The following is a 20116-nucleotide window of genomic DNA, read 5'->3' as shown; positions in this document are numbered from 1 at the left end:
TTCGGCCGCTGCCCGGGGCGAATGCGCTACAATATGCTTGTTAAGAGATGGAATGCAACCAACATCATTGCGATTGAAGGCAAAAGTCTCAAGCTCACCCATTATAATCTGCTTTAGCGCTTGCTCTTAAATATTAAATATAAGTGATCCAGTTTCACTGGGAAGTCCCATTTCTGCTTACATTTGTTTTTACAGTGTGACAACATATTCCTCACTTTCAGTTGTTGTTCTTGAGGCTTAGTCACCAAGAATGATTGTATTTCTGCTCTTCCTGTTGCCCCTGACTGTCTATGCAGTTAGTTAAGCTATAACTGAATATGCTGGCAGTGAACTAAAATAACATCTGTTTAACCACTGAACGCTACAATTAAAAACAACACTATTTTGGTAGTGTGCGCCTGTGCGGCACATATACATCATGGAAATGGGGACTCCCCCCCGTAGGAAAAGCACAAAAAACTTCTGACTGACAGTGTTGATGCATGAAATAGCAAACACATGTTCAAGATAATTGTCTTCATACAATTAGACTATTAAAAGCTGAGCCACTATGAAACAGGTGTTCGCTGCAGTCTGAAGTACGTAAACAAACCTCGCGATACTGTAACTTCTCTCGGGTCCTGGAAGACAGCCCCGCCCTCAGAGGGGCTGGTTGAGCAAGGCGGTGGTTCCGGGCTGTTGGAGTAGCCCGTGGTTGGCGGACAGATCTGCCAATAATGTCTCGCAGTGTTTACAGTGAGTGGAGCTCTTGACTACAGTGGATACCCGGGTAACATCGCGGGAAGAAAAAGGAAGAAGTGGAGGTGGCTGGGCAGCTATAGAACCAGATTGTATGATTTAACTGCTTATTGTGGGATTTTATTGTTTTATTTCAATTATCAGTTGCGTTTGCTTATTTTTAAAAGACAAATCCTTAAACCGGATTCATTTGTTTGAAATCCCTCTATGAAATCTAAGTTGTCACTTGAGATTCAGCTATCCTGTCAAAGCGTACTGTAGATGCATTCATAAACACTGTTACTTGTAAACGTGACTAACGAATGAATGTTATGATAGATTTTTTTAAAGTGTTGATACCATTTCGTTATTTTTTTTTGTTGGGGGTGAAATCAGAAATCGCCACAACTGGTCTGGGTCCTTGATTTTGAATGGGAGTAGGATTGGTATTGGAAGCGGATTATTTGAATATTATTGATTGTATTATTGATAGTAATTTTCAAAAATTTTAAATCCGCTTCCTATCCACAGTTGTGTAACTTAAGACTGATCTTGAAACACTCAACTTTTACTAAACTGTGCAACGTTCATAAATATTTTGACGTTATGTCTAGTTATTTACTGTGACGAAAAAAGCGTTGATTAACTAGTAGCAAACTTATTGTATTAGGTCTACGTGTAAATTGGTTTTCTTGCTTGCTATTTTTATTGCTAAACTTATTAGTTTAAATCAGTTGTACACTGATCAGTGCAGTATACTGTATACTCTCGTTTGTTGCACACAACAATATTTTTAAGGCAGACTATTTTAGACTTCTTTTTATAGGCGTATCATACATTAAAACGGTTTAATCAAACCCATCTTAAACAATTATTTTATTGTAGGTAGTATTTAAAACCTGAAAGAGTTTAGTTACAGCTTGATTTCCCTTTATAAGCCAAATATCCCGTTGTAAGAATTGATCAAGTGAAACGGAAGGAGCCAGGACTCCTGTGTTAACATCGCAGTTTTCTCCATTCCGAGCATTTCCAATACTGTTTATTCTGCAAAACGTGAAAATGAAGCGAGACGTATCATATTTAGGTCCGCTCTTCAGTTGTTGAAAATGTGCTTAAATGGTGTAAAATTTAACTATAACTTAAGTAAGCCAGCGACGGATTCCCCCCAAAATGATTTTATTTACCGATTTAACTAATAATATGTGTAGCTGTAAAACTGTTTTCATTGTGACAGTTGTTCTTTGTGTGCAATACATTTTTTCAGAGCTCTATGTGATCGAGTATTACACATAAGGACTTGTCTTTTGAAATCATGTCTCGCCGATTTACAAAGGAAGAATTGGATGAACAGTTTGAACAGTTTCTAAAAGAGGTGGGTATGAGTTGAACACACTCATTTGAATATTTCTTAATGTCTCCGTCACATAAATATAAAATGTTGAAAAATCGCCAATAATGGAAAAGGCTAGTTTCCATTTTTGGAGTTGTGTAGTTGGATAATAATGATTAATTGGATTTGGATAATCTTTTTTCCCCCCCAAATACAACTGTCTTTTTAGGAGATTGCATCAAAGATATTTAGACGTTCTTTATGATGTCCCTGTGTGTGTGAAACCCTGAAAGACATTTGAGTCTGGCATCAAAGTGTCTGACATCTATTTTTAGAGCAGCACTTTAGAACAGGTTTGTAATGTATACACGTGCTAGTAGTACAGTATTGTTAAGTGTTTACAAGGAAGAAAATAGTGACTATTGGTATACAACAGTATTGCACAGCTCTTGGTGCTTGTACCAGCAGGAGTAAAACCTTTCAAGAGAATTTCAAAGGAGCCATAGGCAGCATGTTTGCATTTATGGAGTTTGTGTCATTTAACCACACAAACACCTGTGCAAAATTTACTTCACAATCTAATGTGGAAAAGCAGGGAAGCCAGATTGTGTAAGCCCAGAGTTGTTGTTTTTTAAAATTTATACCCCTACCCTTATGAATCCTATCCATAGGATCTTTAATTACCAAATAGTCAGGGCCCCATTGTAATGTCTCTTCAGAAGGAGGTCACTTCCTTAAGCAGGGGGAGTGCTGTCTGTGGTATTGGTTTAGAAATCCAGTCCTAAAGGGAAGGGTGCCATCTATAGGTCCACTAAAACTACTCACAGCAGCTGTCTGGTATGCTTTAAACCTCCTATTGCCGTAGGTAATGGGTCTGTGATTTCAGGATATTTGAAAGATCATATCCGTCACAATCAAGATCAGAATCTTGAAAATAAACCTGAAGCTGCCTGTGATTGGAAGAAACAGGCTGTACAGGACAACACGTGCACATACTGTATAGTCCTGTGTGTGGGGGAAAAAAAACGTGAATGTAAGTGGAAATGGGGAACAAAAAGCAGCTTAACTGAGTGAACTTTACCTCCACCTGGCTTTAGAAAGCATTAAATCCGAGATGTGTTAAATGAAAATAACTGCTTAAACATATATCTTTTGTGGTAACAGAGGTTGCAATACGCTGGAAGTGGTTAATTGAAATGAACAAAAATCAAACTGACATTTACGTTTCCCATGGACTCCATTCTCCCCAGTCTGTCTCTGACGATTCCATTGACCTGGGCAGCTCGCAACGGCCCAGTGTTTTAGACTCCCTTGGAAAGGCAGCCAGGAAGGAAACTGCAAACACGCCTCCCAGACCCTGGTGGAACAGTGATGACGACGACAGCGACGTCCGCTCTGGTAGAGGTATGGAGAGCTCTCCACTGCAGGCCAGGCTTTCAATCCCCAACAGAATAATGTGTTTGATGGCGTTTTAACACAATAGGTTTGGGTGTTTCACATTTCTCTGAAGGGCGGCATTCAGGGCTTAGTTTTTTAATGTTTGTCACCTGCAGTTATATATATATATTTTTTTTCCAACAACTTTTTAGTTGTTTTTTTTAATGGATTCAAGATCTCTGGAGGAACTCCTGGTTTTGAAAGAAGAAGAATCTAATGCTTCACTCAGATAATGTTTTCTGCACTACTTTTTTTCCCCCAGTTTGTTTTTGTATGTAATTCAAGTCATTTTTTTTGCTCACGTTTGGTTTGAGAGGATGGAAGGTCTTCTCTGATATCTGAAAGAGAGGCTACTTGTAAAAGGTACAGGTCAGGGACTGCAACAACATATCCTTCTTCTAATCAATAAAAAAAAAAAACAACAAAACGATTTTAAGTTATGTGAGTACTGTTTCAGGATGTTGGATAGAACCTGTGGACATAAATATTCCGCCAATATCTCAGCTTTTTAATGTTGGGGTTCATCACCATTTTTATTTCTTGATCCCTTTTTAAAAAAGGACAGTCTCAGAAAGTCTCAAAATTACTTATTGAAAATTGTAATTTTACTGTATAGCAATATATTCTTAGGCATTTAATTATTATACATAATTGTTTTTATGCCGTGCTATCCAGCGCAGAGCTGCAGATCATAAGCATTGTCAGAGCAGTCTCAGTGTGGACATACTAATGAGCACTCTCAGGGATCTGGCTGAGAACAACTGTGATAAAAGACATGTTGCAGGGTTCCGAAAAGATTAATATTATACATCACCACCCATCATCGCCAGTATTCTTGTAACAGAAAAACATGACAATTTTCAGCTTGTAAGTAAATATGTACACTTAATAATAAGTAATAAATACGCATGTGAGGCATTGGGAATCAGGAAAAATGTACATTCTATATAACATGTTTTGTTTATGTTTTATTCTTGGGTTTTATGTATGTGGTTTAGGCTGCTCCTAGTGTGGGATCACTCATAGCTCCTGCAAAATGGTTTGGCAAAAGCTGTTTCTGCAGGGCCTTTCAATGATGTTTGATTGACATACCGTACAGCCTCAAGGGCACACCACTGTAATTTAATTGCTTCACTGACATCATAGAATACTATATGAACAAGAAAAAGAACATTGAGAGCAAATTATGAATTTCAATATTTCCGTCAGGTGTTCATCAGACTGAAATAGAGTCCTGACACCAGCTTGAGTCCAGTCTCAGTTAATAACACATCTAAGCTGGCCCAGGAATATTGAGTGAAGTCATATGGATTCCTTAATTTTCTAAAAGTTGTTTGATGTCAGAAAGTAGGCAATAGCTTAAAAGACAAGTATTTCTCAATTAATTTAGATATAAAACATGAGGCACACAGATTAATTATTATAACTGTAAGGAGTTCTTGGAGCCTTACGTTCAGACATTTCCACTAAATACCTAACATTGACTACCCTAATGCACTGCGGGTCCTGCGCAGGTGTGTGCCCACCAGTGGTGCAGTGTTTTTGGTTCCCTATGAGATATGCTGACTCGGGGCTCTGCAGGAGCAGTTTGAGGGCACTGGTCTAAACCAATCTTTAACAGGAGACCAGCTCCAACAAAAATTCACCCAACAAACAAGAATTTCAAACTCTGAATTTCAACACAATTAATTCCACAGATCCCTAAATCCCTTAAATACGTGTCAGCAGATATACTCTTAATTTTGCAGCCAGAGAGGCTTCACAAGAGCAGAGCCAGTACAATCAGCAGCCTACACATTCATACACCAACTCGCCATCAGTAGTAAATCTAACAGTCTAGCCCATGCCTATGAGGAGTTTTTGCTGCTACTTTGAGAAATGCGGTACAACTTGTGTGAATTGCAGCACTTATACTTAAATACAAATAAAGCAAGGGAAGTAAAATCTACATTTTCACTACACCAAGTTATCAGGAAGAGCTTTAAAGAATTTTTTTCTTACAAAGAAACTATATTGATAATTCCATTAGGTGGGAATTTTCAGTAGACAACGTCAGTGTTGAAAGAGACTCCGGATTTGTTCAGGCATTTTCAGTAGTTCGTTTTTTTTACTGAGAATTCCTATGTTCGCGGGGGAATTTAAAAGTAATTCTTGATTTTCCACTTGATCTGTTGTGCAGTGAGCCTCTTGGACCTTAATGGCTGCCATGTGTCACTCAGGGCTTTTGTCAATTTGGGGAAAATTATTGAAAGCGGTAGCAATAACAATTCTGTTTCTCTTTAATAGAAAATTACCAGTTTAACTTTGTGAGCACTAGATGGCACTAGACTGTAGAGAATTTCTTTTGAAATTAATTTTGTGCATTACAAAATGCAAAAGTTAAGGTTGTTCTGAATGAAATTTAAACCCTTTTCAGATGAAGTCTGGATTTTCAGTTGTATGTCTTTTGACATATAGTGAATAACAATGCAATTGATAATTTTCTGCTTAGGTTCCTTTGTCTTATAACCAAGGCTATTCTGATGCCTATACTGTATTTTCTAAATGATCACCTATGTGCCCTTGGGCTTTCATGACTTTCAAGTATCACTCAGAAAATAAAGGCATCGGTTAAACAAATGATCATGCTGAGTCATCATAAGCTGACAATATTGTGATACATTTTGATGTATGAATAACTGAAGTGTATATATTTTAGTTAGTTATATCTTCCCAGATAGTGGTTTATTATACTTTATGCAGCTTATTTGTTCATCAAGATAACTAACCTTTACACCTGGATTCCATGCCATTACATTTTACTGCAGGTATTGAATTTATCCTTAATTGCTAATTAACCCAGGTGCTGCAAAACATTGTGATAATTATGGATTTACAGGAGCAACAGACTTGAAATGGTGTAAAATCTGGATGCTAAGTTTGACCCTGCCTGATATGAATATTGGCAATGTGGCTGTGAGCAGATTTGTTTACTCTAATTACTCTACTCAGATGTGCAGCTTAGAATTATTGAGCATTGTTCTGAACTCCAGTTTGGAATGGGTTGATCTTTTTTTTGTCCTCTTTGGGAAACGAAACATCTTCATCTGATATCCAGGATCGTTATGAAAAGTAAGGTTAATAAGATGTTGATGGTGTTTCTAAGCAGGACAGTTTGCTAAAGATGTACCAGGAAGCATGAATTTAAAAGATGATTGCACTATATCTGCTGCTGATTGCAAACCTTTTTTTTTTCTTTCTGTAGTTAAATTTTTGTTCTCACTGTACTGTCCAAAGATTGTTGTGTCTTATTGCATTTTATTTTGTCTATATACAGTTGCAAGAAAAAGTTGGTCAGCCCTTTGGAATTACCTGGATTTCTGCACTAATTACTCATAAAAATGTGGCCTGATTCTCAGCTAAGTCACAATAATAGACAAACACAATCGGCTTAAACCTAATAATACACAAATAATTGTACTTCTTCTTGTCAGTACTGAACACATCGTTTAAACATTCACAGTCTAGGTTGAGAAAAAGTATGTGAGTAGGCTAATGACTTCTCCAACAGCTAATTGGAGTCAGATGTTGGTTACTCAAAGGTTGGTTACTGACAGATTCTTCTCTTCTCAAGAAAGAGTTGTTCATGTGAACCATGCCCCGATCAAAAGAAATATCAGAGGATCTTAGAAGAAGAATTGTAGAGATGCATAAAGCTGGAAAAGGCTACAAAAGCATTTCTAAAGGCCTGGGTGTTTATCAATCCACAGTACGACAAATTGTCTACAAATGGAGGAAATTCAGTACTGTTGCTACTCTCCCTAGGAGTTGGCGTCCTGCAAAGATCACAGCAAGAGCGCAGCGTGCAATGCTGAAGGAGGTGAAAAAGCAAAGGACCTGCAGAAATCTCTTGTCCACTATAAGAAAAACACTGAACAAGAATGGTGTTAATGAAAGGACACCACGGAGGAAACCACTGCTCTCCAAAAAAACATTGCTGCACGTCTCAAGTTTGCAAATGACTACCTGGATGTTCCACAGCGCTTCTGTGACAATATTCTGTGGACGGATGAGACAAAAGTTGATCTCTTTGGCAGAAACATGCAACGCTGTTTGGAGAGGAAAAAAAGCACTGTACACCAACACCAAAGCCTCATCCCAACTGTGAAGCACGGTGGAGGGAGCATCATGGTTTGGGGCTGCTTTTCTGCCTCAGGGCCTGGACAGCTTGCTATCCTAGAGGGAACAATGAATTCAAAATTATCAAGAAATTTTACAGGAGAATGTCAGGGTAGCGGTCCATCACCTGAAGCTTAATAGAAGTTGGGTGATGCAACAAGACAATGACCCGAAACACAGGAGTAAATCAACAACAGAATGGCTTAAACTGAAGAAAATTTCAAGTCAGAGTCCAGACCTCAACCCAATTGAGATGCTGTGGCACGACCTGAAGAGAGCTGTTCACGCAAGGAATATCAATATCAGAAATATCAATGAACTGAAACAGTTTTGTAAGGAGGAATGGTCAAAAATTTCTTTTAATTGTTGTGCAAGTCTCATCAGCCATTTGGTGGAGGTTATTGCCGCTAAAGGAGGTTCTACCAGTGACTAAATATAAGGGTTCACATACTTTTTCTAGCCTGGACTGTGAATGTTTAAACGCTGTGTTCAATATTGACAAGAAGTACAATTGTTTGTGCGTTATTAGTTTAAGCAGATTGTGTTTGTCTATTATTGTGACTTACCTGAAGATCAGACCACATTTTTACGAGTAATTAATGCAGATGTCCAGGTAATTCCAAAAGGTTCACAAACGTTTTCTTGCAGCTATATGCATCTTATGTGTTTTCATTGTGCTTTCTATTCTTTTCTGATTCCACCTAACCTTCCTTCCTTCAGCACAAGAACCAAGGAAAAGCAGGTTTACTAAAGTGAAAAAGCCACAGGCTGTCCATAAAGAAGCAGAGGCTGTGGTTAAAAATCCTGTTGGTGGAGAGGAATGCGGGCTTTCTGAGGGGTCTACTGAGGGTACTGGATATTCTGATTTACTGTAGTAGTTTGTAGAAATGTGCTGCTGGAACTGGACATTTGCTGGATTTTCTAAAAAGGTGTTGTTTCATATTCAACACTACTATATCAGACTTTCACTTCTGGTAGCAGGCTAGAGGTCATCTAAAAATCCCTTTGAGACAATAAAGGGATAATTATTCAGCTGCTCATAAAAGAAAGGTTTTGAGAAGAGCATAAAGTCCCAGAATCTGTGAAATTATTTAAGTACATTTTGAAAGGCTTTGTCCTATTTTTTAGTCTAAATACCCCAATAATCTGTCTTGGGATTTTCAGTCTTTAAAATGAAAAAGGAATTAGTTCAGCTGCGCATGTGGAAATATTAGCCTGTATGTAGTTTTATACTGTACTGTTTTCTGCTAAATGTTATATTAATATAATATGGCAGAAGTACATATCTGATATTGACATTTAGCTTCTATAGCATTAGTGTATGTGTTTTGATTAGGAATTCTTATTAGTGTATGTGGAATAATTTAATATGGGAATTTATTGTACCATACCTAACACCTGCACCTCTGGTGGCATTGTGAAAGCATCTGATATGCCAAGCGCTTACTTTCTTCACTAATGTCACTCAGTGTGAAATCAGCCTCATTTTGGCATGACCGTTTCATATTATGAAACTTGGTAAATACATGACTTTTTTTGGTACTAAAGGTGGTCCTCTGTTATAAGTTGCCCTGCTATGCATCGCTTCGCATGTATATCGTTGATGACTTGAAAAACTCAACATAAAAAAATCCCACCCTTATTCTCATTCTCTTTCTCAAGGCTCCAAAAGTCAGCAATATACAGTAGGTGGTTTGTGGGTTATTTTGTCCTGTAAATGAAAAAAATATTCTGAAGTGCAAAATCGAGCATTAATAACTGTTCTTCTTGTAGACAGTGCAGTTACAGTATACAGTACATGACTTAGATTACGTATTGTTATGCTCCAACATTAAAGTTGAGTTCTTACCACCACACACTACTGTAGATTGAAGTGTAATTTCTAACTTTAAATTCATGAAAAGTGTGTTTAAAAAATGTACCCTGTAGCAGCTAATGTCTTTGTTGGTAATGACGAGTTCACTATTTGAAAGGACTTAGTGACGCTATTATTTCCGTTTATTGTTTTTATGTGTTATAGACCTATTAAATGTGTATACCAGTGACTGAACTGTATGATGGGTATGGATCTCAAGCTAATTACATTATTTCTCATGGACATTAATTCCCCTTTCTAAGTCTTTTGATAATAAGTTGTATTATTTAAGAAAGTAACCTGCATCTTCTGTACTGTATTTAGTTAGCTACACGTGAAACACACTAATGTCTCTAAACTGACTCCTTTCCATTAGCTCTCTTTAAGTGAAACTGCCAATGTTTATGCTCTTATGGTCCTGAAACCTCCATACTTACATTGTTCTTATGCAGAAAAATTCCCCTTAATACAACATTTCACTATACGTTGTGACTTTCTGGTCCGATTGTAAAATCTGATCTTTACATGTTACAGATACAGTCTTGTTTGGTTCACATTTTCGAGTATGATGTTCTTTAGATACTAATGTATGATCACAGAAAGTTACAGAGGGGAATCTGAGACCATTTAAGAATAATAGCAAATTATATGATGGGGGTTGGGTCACTATTCAGCACAGAAATATTCACATCTTTTTGTTCTTCATTCCTGGCTTTGAAATTAATTAAACATTGACATCCAAGCTAATTATCCAATAATAAGTGATTGCTATAGAAAGACACATGTTAGAAGATCTGAAGTTGAGAAACTTGTTTTTGAGATTTAAAGGTTTCTCAGTAGTTGACTTGATCATTGATGTCCTGGGTGACATTTCTGTGATGTGGGTAAACCAAGTTTTAACAGTCTCATACCCTTTGGCAGGTAACAGAAGAATTTACCACAATCTCAGAAGACAACATGAGTAAAGGCTCACAAATATGATATAATATTTCAATGTAAAAGACGAGCCGAGTTCTCTGGGATCTGAGAGATTCCATTTCTTTTTGTCCATAGATATCCCGAATCACATTCTAATTCTTGGCGTTCCTTAAATGATGATCTCCTCACCTCGCCATTTAACCATCCATAGCTCTTGAACTACTTAGGGTCCTACTCTCATTTTCTGTGCACGATATAACATGGTAACACAGTATAAAAAATAAATAAAATCAGATCAAAAATTCATATTTTTCAATAATAAAGATGAATATTAATCAGTTCCTAAGGTGACCATTTTAAATTTGATTACCATTTTTGATTTAGCCATGTATCAAAACTGAAAATTTACGACAAATTCTTCCTCCACATGGCAAGTTTCAGGGAGGTTTGAGTTGCACATGCCAAAATTGGGTAGATTTCAAACAGAATGACTTAGTGCTTCCTTTTTAAAAATGTATTGTCCTCCTTTCTGTTTTTGGCCTCTGATTTTTTTTTCCTTTTCTGACCTATCTTTCCTTCCATCTTTATGTTGTTATGCTTGATTTGTCTACACGTCTTGCATGTAGTTTCATCTAAACCAACACCTAAGGTGCGCAGCAAGGCTCTGGATAAGTTGAATCAGCTGGAACAGCGCTACATTGCTAAAAAGGAAGCCTCTTCCAAGCTACAAGGGGAAAGCAGTGACACTGATTCACAGGGCAGTGGAGATGGTAACATTCATCACCTTTTCTGTCTACCCCCTCCCCTTTTCTGTTCTTCAGTTTGTTTGTTTGAATATAGCTTTGCTTTAAATCCAGCTTACTAGGAATGTGTCTAACAAGGAATACCTGTTATGTTTATGGAGTCTCTTCAGAAAAGGAAGGTGCTATGAGTTATGGGAATGCACATACTGACTCATCCTTGTTACAGCCATCAGATACCTATGGCTTTTATTGAGTTCATGTACAGTAAGTCAATAAATTAAGTGTGCAGACATTTCAGCTTTTTAACATTGTGAAAGAGGCAGAGCTAACTAATTGCCATATTTCATTGTGGCTTAGTGTTTTTGAAAGACACGTTCCCAGTTAAGGGTGCTCCTTATAAGATGCATTAATGCAAGTATTTTAAGAAATACCTGTGCCATGCTGATGAGTTCTTAGAAGTGCAAAATGGCGGTCTGTGGCTTCTAATGTCAACATTATATTTGCAGAGCTACAGTATATAGGATCCCTGTTGAGCTAAATCTGCTTTCTAGTTTAGCGAAACAACCAGAGCTCATTAGTATTTGTATTTCCATAATACTAGATATTTATCTGCATGCCCCATAGCAGGTACATTGCAAATTGAAAGGAATGGGTCGTTGTACTTCATTTGATGCGTGAGTTATTGCATTTTCATTCTTTGATTTGTGTCTTTTAATGTCGCAAATATATACATATCTGTCATATTTTAAAGTCTCACAAAATTCCTTGACATTTGGCTTTGTATTGAATGAGAACATGAGAAGGTATACAGACAAGAGAATGTCTTCAGTATTAGTAGTATGTTAATTACATGAATTTAAATGCTGCTGAATACACAGTCTGGTGCAGGAACTACAGTACTGTAAGTTGCCTTTGAAATGCAACGTGTGGCTCACCTGGAGTCGGGGGGTGGGACAGTGAAGTAACAGGATCATTAAATATGTGGATCTTGGGTAAAAACAGACATACAGTACAGCCGTAAGGTAAAGAAATAGTGTTCTTTATTTTACAGGAGGCTACACTGAATCAAAAGCTACCTCCCAGCTTCGCAAAACCTTCACAAATTAAAATGTCACCTGAGACTGTTCTCAAAACTCACATCTATCAATGGACTTTTGAATTGGTTGATTCTGTTTGCTCCCTCCTCCCTCTGTGAGGTGCAAGGAGAAGTTCTGTTCTCTTCTTCAAGAGCAGAGCCTTCATGGCCCAGACTGGAAACAACGGTTTGCTACTGTAGTTTAAACTGTCACTCGACCAATTGTCTTCCATCAATGGATCATTGAGGATGGCAGGTCATTCCCCTTTGTCTTCTGAGGAATGTGGTTTCAGAGAAGATCCCCAGTAGGTTTATATTTTGTCTAAACCTACTGTACCTCCCTTTAATGAGTAGGAATTGCATATTTAAAATAACATAAATTAAAGCAAACTACATAAAAAAACAGAAAGGGCCAATTAAATGTTTACTATATTTTACTATTACCAGAAATATGGTCTACAAACTCTACTGTATGCCATTTTAGTAAGCATATACTAAGATCTTGTCTATATAAATGATTTTTCTGAAAAGCTGCCTTAAAACAAGAACAACCAAAAAAAGAACAAAATATAGCAGTTTTTACCCTCTTAAAGTGTTTTCTGATGATTTTAATAAAATTTACAATTATTTACTTTTTATTTAGTGTCCAGGGTGTTAATATACAATTTTTGTTATGAAATCTGTTCATTTGGAAATGTACAACAGACTGTTTCTTTTGTATTATTTTTTAATACATCTACCTCATGGAAGGTTAAATGAAGAAATAGAAATTTATTATTACTGTATTTTCCAGAAATACTTGCTAGATAGAATATGTATTGAAGGTGAGTATGGCCAAGCTCAAAGTCCTATTTTTTTACCCTCATGTTTTGTACTTAAGCAGTCTAATTCAGGGTGAAAAGCTTGATGACTCATGACTGACAGGTTTTGGGTTGGAGTCCCACAGCTGGAGATTAGATGGGAAATACAGATTTAAACACGCTGCAGGGATTCTCATTTGGTTGGTAAAAAAAAAGATTATACAATATTCTGTGATGGCGCCGGCTGGATTCTACACTGTATTGACTGTATTATTTATTTAGACCAATGATTCAATAGTACAGTGGTAAAAATCAGAATATGGTCAATGCAGTGGTGCTAATTTGTTTTGTGCAGGAATGCTAGGAACAGGAAAGAATTTTCTGAAGTCTGTGAGAAGTTCCCAGCCCATAAAGGAAGAAGATGAGGACCAAAAGGAGAAGAAACCAGGTGACAACCAAGAAACAAATCCTGTATCTTTCAGCAGAGACAGCCTGGAGCCTGAAGGTGAGAAATTGAATTGATCTTGACTACTGTAGTTGGGGAACTTGCTTTAATAAAGTGTGTAATAATGCTGTATGTTTTTTCCTATGCTCTGCCATGCAGGCCAACTTTGGGGATTGACCGGCATATTAACTGATGCACATTTTATTCCAACTTTCCAGCCATGAGCGGTTATCATTTTAATTGATATTGCACTACTTTAATAATGAACAATTACTCTATTACAATGCACTGTAATAATCTTATTACAGTATAACATTCAATACTTTAATAATAAATATGTAGTTCGGGCAAAGAATATTTTAAAAATGTACAGAACATAGAACTTTTGGCTTACTTTTTACATCACTAGAATGCTTTACTGGGTCAGTCAAAGACAGACGTTGTAGATGGGCCAGTGCACGTTTGGTCTTGTGCTTTGAACAATTGTCTTGCAGAAATGTTTGGAGAAAAAAAGTATAGGGTTCAGTGGCTGAGAAAGGTTGTCACCAGCCTCACAGTGGCTTCCTTCACCAGTTGCTTGCCTGGCTGCTCAGTTTAGAGAGACAGTCTCATCTAGGCAGTACCTGGGTGGTACAATACTACTTTCATTTTTGGAACAAGAAAGGCTTACTTGTTAAGCACAATTATGTTGAAGATATAATACAGAAAATGGAATTAGAAGTCCATTAGCACTCTCAAATTATGAAATCGGCAAAAAGGAAAAGCTTTTAATATACAGTTGCCCGCTCTTTCTTAATACTAGCTGTATGTATTTCTTTGAACTGTTTTTGTTTGCGACAAAAGAAAGAAAATGAACATATGCTGAAATTTCTTTAGTTTTTACTTTCTAGTGTGAATCATATTGTGGTAATATAAAATATACATTATGTGTTCTTTCAATAATGCTGTCATTATGTTTGAAAATTCACTTCTTCAAACTAAGTACATTAGTGACATTTTTTATTAGATTACATCACTGTGCAATGAATACAAAGGACGTCTGAGCCTTGATTAATGCAAGATTTCTGCTTCCATGTGTCTCCTCGAAATTTGAGCAGCTATTCCTCAAAAGAGCACAAGTTCTCTGCCTGAAGAGCACATTGCCAGAGTTTTCAGGTGCTGTATTCAATGTTTTGCTGCTGGTGAACTAATATATTTAGTTGTACTGCACCTGTCTGAATCTGTCATATCATTTTCCGCTCAGTTAAAATTATCACCCTTCTTGTGATGTTGCAGGCATTAGGTGCTGTATAGTGAGGGCTGTGATAATAAACCCATTAACCAAACTAGGCTATCAAATCCTGTGCAATATACCTACCTCCTGGTTTATGGGCATTATAGACGCTTGAGGATCTAATATTAATGTGTCATATGATAATAAAGGCAGAAATAATGTGATCTAAAAATGTAGATGCTATTCAAATTTCTTTTAAAAATCTGTTTTATGGTCAGTATATGTTGTAGGGCAAAGGCTACAATTTTAAACAAACATTCAAATAAATAAATCTTCAGTTTCTTTTAGCCTTTTGTGTGTCCACTCACAGTTAATGTGCCATCTTTCAAATCATGAAAGGCAAATAAGGTGCTTGTTTGGTTTGCATTTTGCTGATGAATAGATCTGAGCCTGTTCATCTTGACATTTTTGCTGTAATACAGTGTGCACTCTTGCACTCAGCTTTCTAAAAAAGTGAAAAAATATACAGGATTCTGGTTAGCTAGACCATGAAAATGAAGGAGGTCAAATCGTGTCATTTTAATAGCAAGTTCCTAGTTTTTAAACCATAAAAACTCTTCTGAATGGCAACTGGATCTGTAAACACATTTTATGATGTGTAATATAAATGTCCATTAGAACTGGCATAAAAGAAACAAAATGATAAAAGCATCTGTGCACACTGAACCTCACCTTTGTTCCCAATTTATTTGAGAGCATGCCAGACCCTATTTTGAATGAAGAATTTAAACTTGAACATGTAGCAGAAATAGTAGCTTAAATGTTAAAATGGGGAAGTACTATGAAGATAGTTAGCGTAGCGCAGCACGAGAGCTGTCATCTTAGGTATTCACTTAAAGTGCCCTCCAGAAGTATTGAGGTAGAAAAAAGTATTTTGTTTTACAGTCAACTTTTATGTGTGATTTGAGATTACTATAAGCGATAAGTCTAATATGGATGAAAGTACCCACAAATGTTGTTTTGTTCATATTAGAATACCATGTGTTCAACACAGCGATTGAAAGTATTGATATCAGCCGTGTCTTGCAGCTGAGACATTTTTGTTAATCATCAGACGTTTTGGAAACCTTTTTCCAATTTGTGTAACCTCACCCTTAGCCATAATGACTCTTACTGAAAATAGTGGCACAGAACCTAAACAGTCGGAGGAATATGGACACTTCCTGAGGAGCACTTTAAAATTGTGCAGGAAGTTGGTCTCCGTGGTCTCTTCATGACTGTGTTTTCAGTTCTTCCCCAGAAGGTTGAGGGCTGGGAGTATGTCAAGGAATGTTTTCACTACTGTTCTTCTTGAACACGTTACTATTGGTACTGGTAGGTAAAGTGGCCCTCACCATTGCAAAAATTAAAAAAAATCTCTATGAAGTTATGTAAATAGGGGGAAACGGTCCTGGCCAACCAGCGGATTGAACTCCCAAATAAAATCAAATATTTGAATACATTTTATTTATAATTGTACCACAAGTCAAATTTAAACTAAATGTTTGATAACATTTATCAGTGTCCATGTGAAACGTGGAGGAAGACAAGTCGTGTGTCTGTAGATACATCGTAGTGGGCAACAATATTTGGTCCTTTTATTCTGTTTTATTTATTGATTGTTAAGGTGGAGGATTAGGTTCATTGCTTTTTAATGACTAACAGTGTTTTGTTGACACATTTCCTGCATTGAATTTTATTAAGATTTTTTCACACAGTAGCTTACCTTGTGTTAGTTTTATTTTACATTATACTCAATTTGGATATTGTATAAAGTACCGGCTAAGACAAAGACATGGGAGATCGGTTTCATCTGGCAACTCTCTTCATCCTAGCTAGCAACTGGATGAAAACGATCAGGTTGCCTGTTGTGGGCCCTGCCCAAGTGCCATATTAATGAGAATTATTTTTTTTCCCAAATTGAGAAGTGGTATAAGTTCTTGAGTCATGGTAAATGAACAATGTGTAGAAATAACTGTGTAAATCAAGAACTTCCTGACATTACAAAAGGTGTTGTTCCCCTGTAGTAAACACAGTAAACACTGCCATTTTCTTATTGAACAGCTGTGGTAATGCACTTTGGACCGTCACAACAAGAAGACCCTACTAGCAGGAGTGAACAGTCTGTGGTGTGTAGATCTCTGATAATAGTAATGAAGACGCTTGTCTAAAGTGGTTGCTCAACTGTATTGGTACCTGAGAGGCTTGCAACTAATAGACAGCACTAGTGATTAACTGCAGACTTTCACATCTGTACCCAACAATTCCACTTGCCCCCCTCTCCACATCTCCGTTTCCTTCCTGCTGAGAATGACATCTGCTCATTTCAGTGATGTTTGTGCTAAATGCATGCTTGTACAGACCACTTAGTCTTTAAAGACCAGTAAGTGGAAGGATGGAAAGTGCTTGATCATCACCTTTGTGCTTCATAGCTGCTGCGTGAGTAAACGTTACTTAAGATAACTAAGTTGGGAAAAAAATGTTCTAATTCAAATCGGCCACACTAGAAGCATTATGAAAAAGATTTCTGTGGTGATTTAGTAACATTTTAAAGGGTAAGATGTAACTCTTAGACCTAATTTGTATTTCATTAATAAGTATTGCTCATCTAACATTTTAGGCAGTTTTCCTGTTTTAAAAATGGTTTTATGTACCATGTATAGTACAAATTTGAATACCACATTATATATTTATTTTCTGAACTGCACATCTGTCCTCACTGTGGTATTTTCTTTTTGCCAATTCAGTTTTCTTTGAGAACGGAAGAAAATCGGTGCTGTCTCAGAAGCTGTAGCTCTGACAGCTGACTAAGCCAGGGCACATACTGTGCTGTGCTGTCTTTGGTGCAACATGAAATGTAGCACTTTACACTTTGTAACTATCTTGACAATTTTCCCTCTCTTTATGGATAGCTTTTGGTGGGTGAGTGCCGTCGAGTCAATATTGACTCATGGTGACCCTATGGACAGTTCCACCATCACTATCCATAGTTTTCATGGCAAGATACGGAAGTAGATTGCCAGGCCTTTGTTCCGCGCAGATACCGCCAACGCCGACACCCTCATACTTCTGCAGCCCAGTAGGGGTTATTAGAGAACCTTGCACCAGACATGGGACACGAACCCACTATCCTGAGATTATGAGTCTCAGGCTCTACCACCAAGGCTAGTCTGGGCCCCGGATAGCCTTTAGGTTGGTCAAAACAAGATTTACTATTTTGGATCAGGTGCTCTGGTTTACTTGTCCCAACACAGGGTACAGTGGCCTACGTTATGTGTTAAACACCAGACCTTGGAGTTTGGGTAGTAGACATTAAAATAATATTAACCAAGAAAATGGGTTTAATTTAAAACTGTGATTTTTTAGCATGTTGTGAGTGTAATGTGTCTGCTGCTACAAGCAGTATAAGCAGTGGTCCATTTTCATGAGGCAGGAGTCACGTGTACGCTATGGGAGCCACTGCTGCAACAAACGAATATTTTGATTATGGGTTATTCAGACGAATATTACAAACGATTAATCAGCTTAGTTGAAAATGATGGCTTGTAAATGAGGAAGGCTGTGACAAATAGTTTGGCATTGTTCAGTATCCATATAACTTTATTCAATAAAATAATGAGAAACACGAAACTTTGACAAAATTTTAAGTGAACTTCATTAACATCTTCTTTCTTCTTACTGCATTGTCTTTTATTCTTAAATTTCAGGAAAAAAACTTTTCTTGTACAAAAATAAAATTAAAAGTAATGTTCAGGGTTAAATATAAAAAATAAAATGAATAAAACAGGATTCAAATAAGTTCAAAGTTCAAAATAAACTTCAAATAAGTCACTTGAAATCCAGCTGTGAACTCAGAACAGCAGCAAGTAAATGCTTTTCAGCTCATACATGGTTCCTGGGGTTTTCAGAAAAGCCCAGTATTGAAATGAAGAAAAGTCAGCATGTCAACATGTTCACATGTCAGGCTTGCTCTCTTCTTTGAGCAAATGGGCCCTGCAGCAGAGATGAGACACTCTGATGGTGTCGACGTAGCAGGAATACTAAGAAAGGCCCTGGCAAGTTTGGCTGTGACGGAAAACGTTCTTCATTCGTCCTCTACTAACCTAGAGGGTCTTATTTCTTTGATGTCTGTGGTTCTGAAAAATACATCTGGACCTCTTTTTTCTGGTCATTAGAACAGTTTGGTCCTCTCTGGGATCCTCTTCTTCATCTATGCTGTCTGTGTCAGAGTGGAGAAGAGTATCCAGGACTGTCTTCTTTGTGTCTTTCCTTGGAACATTGACACACTATTGCTTTGCACATTCCCATTTGTTGTGGCTTCTGTCAACACCAAAACTTCAACAGTGCTCTGTATTTTTATCCTTTGATTGGGAGATATAAACTCCAGTTGGGAGGAGGACAGGGTTGGGTTTGTCTTCAGGCAAAGTAGTCAAAGTAGCCACAGAACTACATACATTTGCATTTGTAAATTCTAAATTAAATTAAATACAACTCCACACCTAATTGCTTAGTAATGAAAAGTTTGTGATTTGAATTTGCTAGTAATAACCTTTTTGCACAAATGTTAACTGCTGACCAGGCTATCAGTTTTCTATTCTGCAGTTACCCCAGTACTGTGACTAACCACGGAATGGGGATGGGGAGGCTAGTTCTCCTTACCATGCTGTGAAGTTTTCGTCCACACCAGGATGTTTCCTTTTCAGATGCTCGTTGTACTGCCATGGAGTGCTAAATCAACTGTGCATATTCTGAATGTTAGAGTTTTATCTTTTGTTTTAAGAAAATGTTTTCTTAAACATTCTTTGATTCTTTTTTTAACTTTTTTCTTCAACCTGTTCTATAGTTACGACGCTATAGCAATATTGCTGCCCTCTTCAGCTTAAATCATTATCTCACTGGAGGTTGGAAGCCTGTTTGAAAATGTAAATGAAAAATTGACGGCGGAAATATTTGTCAATGAATTTTTTCGATAATATTGAATAATCCTTTCAGCCGTAGTGGGAGCAAGTAGGACAGTGTGAGCAGGGAGCAAGATATAAAGCAGCAAACAAAGGAAAGCAAGTCCAAATACAGTCCAGGGTCAGAATGCAAACAGGCAAGGTTCAAAGCCTGGTGGGCGAAGTAGCCTGAACCACCTGGGGCAGCTGTACTGGTATTTTCTAGTAGTAGTACTAGTAAATTGCATCCAGGTGGTACAAGGCTTCTGTCAGATTAGTATCTGCGGCAACCAGTGCTGAATGACAGGTGAGTGCAGGTGTGGCTGGCTGCCCTTTAAACAGTAGCATACCTGGAAGTAGAACAGTGGTGCGAGCATGCCAGTGAGCATAACTTCGTTTCCTCATTAGGCTGTGATCCCCTAGTGGTGGTTCCCAAACTTGGGAGTGGG

The 20116-nt window shown here is 37.4% G+C and overlaps 1 protein-coding gene across 6 annotated transcripts in view; it reads left to right on the top strand.

Moving 5' to 3' along the window:
- Positions 1–729: 729 nt before the first annotated feature.
- The window catches only part of cep162 (centrosomal protein 162), a 50544-nt gene continuing 31157 nt past the window's right edge, over positions 730–20116 (top strand). For 3 of the 6 annotated variants that reach the window (XM_088905904.1, XM_088905905.1, XM_088905902.1), the window contains exons 1-4: positions 730–830; positions 1982–2089; positions 3298–3451; positions 13389–13538. In XM_088905904.1, coding sequence (XP_088762030.1) covers positions 2030–2089; positions 3298–3451; positions 13389–13538 — 364 coding nt within the window. In that variant the 5' untranslated portion in view covers positions 730–830; positions 1982–2029. Of the gene's footprint in view, positions 831–1981; positions 2090–3297; positions 3452–8362; positions 8492–9430; positions 11186–13388; positions 13539–20116 lie in introns of those variants that run through there. The other 3 variants (XM_088905907.1, XM_088905903.1, XM_088905906.1) reach the window with 3 other exon arrangements.

Source organism: Atractosteus spatula, chromosome 2 (genome assembly GCF_055471065.1).
Source record: "Atractosteus spatula isolate fAtrSpa1 chromosome 2, fAtrSpa1.hap1, whole genome shotgun sequence".
In the NCBI taxonomy this organism is placed as follows: Eukaryota; Metazoa; Chordata; class Actinopteri; order Semionotiformes; family Lepisosteidae; genus Atractosteus; species Atractosteus spatula.
This window is presented reverse-complemented; position numbering and strand designations above follow the sequence as displayed.